The sequence below is a fragment of the Pteropus alecto genome, unplaced genomic scaffold (assembly GCF_000325575.1).
Source record: "Pteropus alecto unplaced genomic scaffold, ASM32557v1 scaffold76, whole genome shotgun sequence".
NCBI classification, from domain to species: Eukaryota; Metazoa; Chordata; class Mammalia; order Chiroptera; family Pteropodidae; genus Pteropus; species Pteropus alecto.
The window spans coordinates 30,613,084-30,620,100 of NW_006443138.1; the positions used below are offsets into that span (position 1 = coordinate 30,613,084).

Consider the following 7,017-nt stretch of genomic DNA (forward strand, 5'->3'; position numbering starts at 1 on the left):
CTTCTACATGCCTACTATTCACTCTTCCACTTTCCTTGATGATTCTTTCGTATCTTTGCCTTTCCCTTCAAACTTCCAGTACCTCCTCCCCTTTCATGTTTTCATCTGATGACCTTGCTACCTGTTTCCCTGGGAAAACAGATGCAATCAGAAAAGACTTTTCATGCTTTCCCACAACCACATTTGTGCCCCTAAAATGTACCTTCCTACCTGAACTATGGTAAACCTCCCTGCCTCTACCTAAGTCCAGCACCCCTAAATGTGCATTAGGTCCCCTTCCTGCCTACTGAAGGACATCAGTCCTTCCAGTCATTGTTCCCTCTAGCATCTGCATCATCAAATTGTCTGTCTCTGTTAGATGATTCTCATCACATATAAAAATGCAGTCGTATCTCCATTTAAAAATAAACAAAACTCTTGATTCCGTATCTCCTTCCAGTAACCACCATTTTACCTCTACTCTCTTTTAGAGCAAAATTCCTCAGAGGAGTTGTCTGCACAGTAGCCACCAGCCACATGTGGCCATTCAGTACCTCAAATGTGGCTAATCTGAATTGAGATATGCTGTATGTGTAAAATGCACAGTAGATTTCAAAGATTTAGAATAAAACACAGAGTGATAAATATCTCATTAATAATTATTTATGTTTACTACAGGTGAAATGATAATATTTTGGTTATGCAGGATTAAATAAAATATATTATCACAGTTAATTTCACTTTTTTTTTCTTTTTTAATGTGGCTACTCGAAAATTTAATTTACACATGTGGTTCATATTTGTGGCTTGCATTATGTTTCTATTGGATAGAGCTGTCTGTTCTCCCTGTCTTCAATTTCTCTTCCTATCCTCTCTCAAATGTATATCTATTAGGCTTTTGTCCCCATCATGCCACCAAAACCTGTTTTCAAGGTCTCAGTGGCCTTTATGTTGCAAAATCCAGTGGACAGTGGCCCATCCTTGTACCTGCAGCACTTGATGCAGTTAACCAGTATCTTCTCACGACTACTTCCTTCACAGCCCACCATTCCAGCCACTTAGTGGTTTCTCCTCTCCTTGACTCCTCAATTTGGGAGCCCAAGGCTCAGTCCTATCATGTCTTCTCTTTCTACACTGGCCTGCTAGGCAGTCTCATCGGATTTGACTTTAATACAATCTATACAAGTACCAATTTTTTGTCTCCAGCCTGGACTCCCCATCTCTCAGAACTCTAGACTCAATAGATCCTACTCAGGATATCTATTCAGATGTCCAAACAATAATTCAAACTTTAAAAAGTTCAAAACAGAACACTTGATGTCCATTCCATCATACCTCATCCTTCCAGTTGCTCAAGCCAAAACTGTTGGAATGATCTTTTATTATTCTGTCCTTCTCACACCTCACATCCAGTTCATCAGCCTATCCCATCACCTCTATCTTAAAATAAATCCAGAATCCGACCATTTCTCACCATCTCCAACACTACCATCTGGTCTAAGCCTCTTCATCTGGATTAATACAGCAGCCTGCTGTGTTCTTGTCCCACTACAGGCTATTCTCCCCACAGCATCAGAGTCATTCTTTTAAAACTTTAGTCAGGTTATGTCACTGTCCTGTTCAAAACCCTCCAATGGCTTCCAACTCAGAGAGAAAACCAAGCACCTGATAGGGTCCCCTCCTTCCTCTCCAACTTCATCTACCACTGGACTCCATTTCCCTGCTTTGCTCCAGCCGCCCTGCCACTTGTCCCTCTAATGCACTCCCATGCTCCTCCCTCAGTCCCTTTGCATCAACTGTTTCCTCTGCCTGGAACAGTCCCAGCAGCGAGCTCCGTGTCCATTCCTGCACTTTCTTTAGGCCTCTGCTTAAATGTCAGCTAAGGAGCAAGTTCCTTTCCTAGACTTTTGATATCAGACAGGAAGGCCTCTCACCCTGACCACTGCAGAATCCCTTTTCTTGCTGCATTTGTCTTCTTAGAACTTATCACTCTCTAAATGTGATCTACATTAACTGATTACTTGGTTTATTGTCTGACTCCCTCATTAGAATATAAACTCTAGGAGGAATAGGATTCTTTCTATTTTGCTATAGCCCCAGTGTCTAGAACAATACCTGGTGCATAGTAGATGTTCTTATTTGTTGGAGGAATGAATATACAAACTTAAACACAGTGGCAGAGCTGAAATCTCCATGTCTCAATCATATGCCTTAATGTGTGGTTTTGCTCCTGCTAGAAACTTACTCATTTAACCATTTAATCATTCGTTCATTTGTTCAACATATTTCTGTTGAATATCAGTTATGTGCCAGCCCAAAGTAGATTTCTTTAGTATCATTTATTTGTGCCCAGATACAAATCAAAGAGAGAGAGTGCTAGGAGGAAGGAGGTGGACAAAGAAGAGAGAAAATGTGGTTGCAGGCCACATGAAGGCCGGAGCTAAGATACCACAGAGGGGGCCGAGGGTACCCCAAAGGGACGGGGGCTCTGGTAGCAAACTTTCTTTGCTTTACATTCTGTCCAGGGCTGCCTAGCTCACACAAAGCCAGATGTGTTCTCTGTTTTATGATGGCAAAGAGCCTGCCCGTCACCTCTCTCAGATCTCTCTAGTGGTTATGCCCTTGGGAGGAGTCCACACTGATGGACTGTCAACTTTGATGGCCACTGACCCTCCAAGGCACACACCTGGCACTTGCTCCTGGGCTGGAGACAGCTGCAAACTCTGCTATCCCAGGCTTCCTTCAGAGAATTCAGAGCCCAGCTGGGCAAAGAAACACTGTCCTGACAGCTCCTTCTCTCCTTTCTCTCTTCTAGGCTTTTTAGTGCAATTTTAGAACAAGCAACCAAAGCTGATGGGGCCAATGCTCTAGGAGGGAAAGGGGCTGGATTTGATGTGAAGGCTCTGAGGGCGTTTCGCGTGCTGCGCCCCTTGCGGCTGGTGTCCGGAGTCCCGAGTAAGTAAAGCCATTATCCTTGTTTACAACACTGTGTGGTCACCACCTTCTGCTTTCCTTCACTGAATTGCCAAGAGCGCTTTGCAAAGGAACCTGATTTCACATAAATGGAGGTTTTTCCTTAAATGAATTCCTCTGCTTTAAAAATCCCAACTCTGAAGTGAGTCCATTAAAACACACTGCGGCCCCAGCTTATGTAAACATCTAGAAAAATATCACAGCAGTCACATAGCCAAATGAAGACAGCCCACACAGAGAAAACAGTCCCGTGGCCATCTGAGCCATCCCTGCAAGGCCCTGAGCTGGGAATTTAAGTGTATTTGCAGCAGAAGAGCCACGTGAGCAGAGACAGCTAATCCCCAAGGCTCACAGGGTATTTTAGCCAATGAGATTATCTCTACTTTATGTATTTTCCAAAGGACAATCAGAAAAGCATCAGTGGATGGTCTAAAAGTTCTTTAAGTTCTATTTTGCCATTTCTTCCAGTGCCCTCCTCCTTTCATATCAGAAGGGCCATCTCTGGCCTCAGAAGCCCTATTTATGGACTTCACCTGTCATTATGAGAACTAGTTTCATCCACGGGGTGGAGGGTATTCAGCAATCACAGTTAGGTGGATGGGTGTTAGAGAGATATGGTTTATTAGGATAGCAGTCACATGGACAGCTCCCCTTCCACTGTGCCTCCAGAAGCCTGTCCCATTATGGATGAGGCCCGGGCACTGAACTCAGAAGCTTAGGGCACCTGCATCAGCCCCAGTAAACCTCAGCCTAAATTGTTCCTGGAGGCTAAGTCAGCTTTTGGAAAACTTATGCTTCTTCTCCTTGTTCAATTTATGGTATCTGAGCAAATTCTGGACTTGTTTGCTGAGACTTTACACTCTCAAGTCAGCTCTATCAGATCCAGCCCAAGACTCAAGGCAGAGGAGATCCTTATGACCAGGCTGAAAGCAAACTAGGGTTGGGGATGGGGCCAGGGGACAGGAAAACAAAGAGGTGCTCTGAACAGCCTTTACCACCTGCACCAGAGGTGGAGTACTTGGTGACATTATACTGCTTGGTGATATCTCTTAGAGTCACAAAACCGTAGTAATGTGAGGGGCTTTATAGTAACCTGGTCAGTCCTTTTTAATGTGCACAGAATAGTAAAAAGATCTTCCCAAAGTAACTTAATTAACCAGCAGCAGAGCAGGACTAGAACCAGGTCTCCTGTCTTTCAAACCAACTCTTTCCTACCATACCACACGACCTCTTGTAAAAAATTAACCCTTGATTATCTTAGGCTTTTACACATATATCCTGTCTCTTCGATTACATTACAAGGCCTTTGAAGCCCAGAACTGTGCCTTATATTGTCTTTGATTCCTGCACAATGCCTAGAATGGTCTCTGCACAAGGTAGGGGAATTTACTGGAAAATGAAGCAAGTGTTAGCCTGTTTTGTTGTTGTTGTTGTTGATTTGCAGTGAGGTCTCTTGGGAAAAGTTTGCAGCCTGTGTTAAACCCATAAGTGAACATATTGCTAAGCCACCCAAGCACATTGAAAGAAGAGTCTCTCTACTTGGCCTTAATCCTTTTGGGACATCTAGGAATAGAAACAATATTATGATAGCCAAGACCCAATTCCCCTCTCATGAAGCCTAAATTATTTGGATTTTCTTGGTCAATCAGCCATAATTCAATAAACTAAAATCAAGGAATGAGAAAGCAGGATGAAAATGACTTTGATCGTTGATATTAAGGAGCTTATCATGTTGGTGCGACTAATGTGTCAGTGATAAGAACTATGAATTGATTCTAAACTTTAGCCAACCAAGCTACAAGGGACATAATGAATCTTACCCTTCTGTGTTTATTGGGGGTCTATCATTTCAGAGCATTGTGCTAGGTATGAGGACATATCATAAAGAATAAATATGGTCCTTTCACTTGAGGAATACAACAGTCTAATAAAAGAATATATCAGTCAGATTTTTGCTTCAGGAACAAACAATTCTAAACTCACAGTGGCTTAAAACTGGGAACACTCATACCTGGCTCATGGTACATGAGGCTGTCGTCAGCCAGCTGCAGCCATTCTGGGCTCAACTGGCTCCTTGGGCTTGACCAGGTGCTGTATGTCATCTCATTCCAGAGCCCAGATTGAAGACGTGTCTAGCATGTAGGACATGTGGTTCTCATGGAAGAGGGCATATGCTCACAAAGGGGGCATAGAGCTAAACCACAGAAGCATATTTTAGGCTTTTTCTTAAATATGGCTTATATCACAGCTGCTCACATTCAAGTAGCCAAAGCAAGTCACATAGCTATCTTTGTCCCAAAGATAATGGGACAAAGAAGTATGCTATACCTACAGAGAAGCATGGGCAAATAATTATGAACAAATAGTACAATCCATCACGAAGATGTTGAGATTGTTATTAACAGAAATAGTTACGGTAATTACTCTAGTATAAAAATTCTTAATTAGAGATGCATATGATCGAAAGCCATTCACGCTTCAGCGCATTAAAAGGGAGAATCAAGTTAGATAGAATAGCTGGGGTTCCTCTGTAGAAGAAACTTTTTAAAGAAGGTATCTTGTCTTTCCATATGCAGGTAAATAATGGTAGAACTGTATTGTGGTCAGGAAGAGGTAACGCTTCTTGGAATTCTCTTATCAAGAAGATGAAGACATAATATAGCACTTCAAATATAAGACCCTGATATTACCTGCCATGCAGTTCAAGGAGATATTTTTGTCATTAAATATGATGACAGTGAGATGGTTTTGCAGTTGTGGCAGCCTTGCAGGTAACTCCATATTTATGCATAGGGCTAATGACTGTGCTTTATTTTCTGTGAGTCACTAATGAAAAGAGAATAGAATAGCTCTTTTTGGAGTTTAAAGAAAGGGCTAATCCAGCCTTTCACCCTTTCAGAATAGAATAGTGTCTGTGGGACTTTTTGAAATAGTAAACTAAGTAAACCAAGGTGAATAAGTGCACTGTACTAGTTTGGCTTATATTTTCTAGGAAAACGTCATCAATATCTCCTATACTACAAACCTAGACAAATGCCTTCTTCTCCCATTTCTCATAACTCTAGCTTGTCTCCTTTTATATTTCAGCAAAACTCTTCAAAAGAGTTGCCTTTTACCTATTGTCTCCTCATTCTTGTCTTCCCATTCCCTCTTGAATCCACTCCATTCAGGCTTCCTCCTCCGTTACGGCATCAAAGTATCTCTTGTTGAATCCACCATGATTTCCATGTTACAGAACCCAGTGGCCAATCTGGTGCTGTTTCGTTTGGTCTGTCTGCAGCATTGGATTGTCTCTTATCTTTGAACCATTATGATCACTTGGCTTCTGGGACTCTGTTCTTTCTTAGTTCTGCCCTTACTTCACCTGTTTTTCCTTCTCGGAATTATATGCTGATTTCCCCCTAATCTTCCCATCCTCTTAACATCAGAGAGATCCAAGTTCAATCCTCAGACCTCTTCTCTGTCTACATTCACACCCTATTATTATGTCTAGTCTCATGGTGTTAAGTATTATCTATATATCTTCTAAAGCTGCCAACTGTATGTGACCAGCTCAGACCTCTCCTCTAAATTCTAGACGTGTACACCTTTCCTACTCCATTCCTTGAATCAGATAGTTAATAAGCATCTTGAATTTAACCACATTCATAACAGAACTCCCAATCTTCCCAAAGCCTTTCCCATCTTGAAAAATGTCAATCTCATTCTTCCAACTATTCAGGCCAAAAATCTTTGACTTATTTCATTCTTTCACCCTTTGTAGCCAGTCCATCAGAAAATTCTATCAGCCAGACCTTTAAAGTATATCAAGAATTGGACTGTTTCTTACCATTTCCACATTTACTTTGGTGCCAGCCACCATCATCTCATACCCGGATTATCACAGCAGCCTCTTAACAGGATTCTCTGCTTCTACCCTTGCCCTTTGTCAGAGCCTTGTCTTGACACAGCAGCTAAAATGGTCCTCTTAAAATACAAGTCCTCTTATAATACATGTCTCTGTTCTTCTTAGAACTCTCCAAGGCTTCCCTAACTCACTGAGATTCAAAGTCCCACAAGGGCCTA

General features: G+C 42.0%; 1 protein-coding gene across 15 annotated transcripts in view; it reads left to right on the top strand.

The window, feature by feature from the left end:
* The window catches only part of CACNA1C (calcium voltage-gated channel subunit alpha1 C), a 606,859-nt gene that overhangs the window by 376,887 nt on the left and 222,955 nt on the right, over positions 1–7,017 (top strand). For all 15 annotated transcript variants that reach the window (XM_025041061.1, XM_025041070.1, XM_025041069.1 and 12 more), the window contains exon 5: positions 2,795–2,934. In XM_025041061.1, the coding sequence (XP_024896829.1) occupies positions 2,795–2,934 (140 nt within the window). The remainder of the gene's footprint in view (positions 1–2,794; positions 2,935–7,017) is intronic.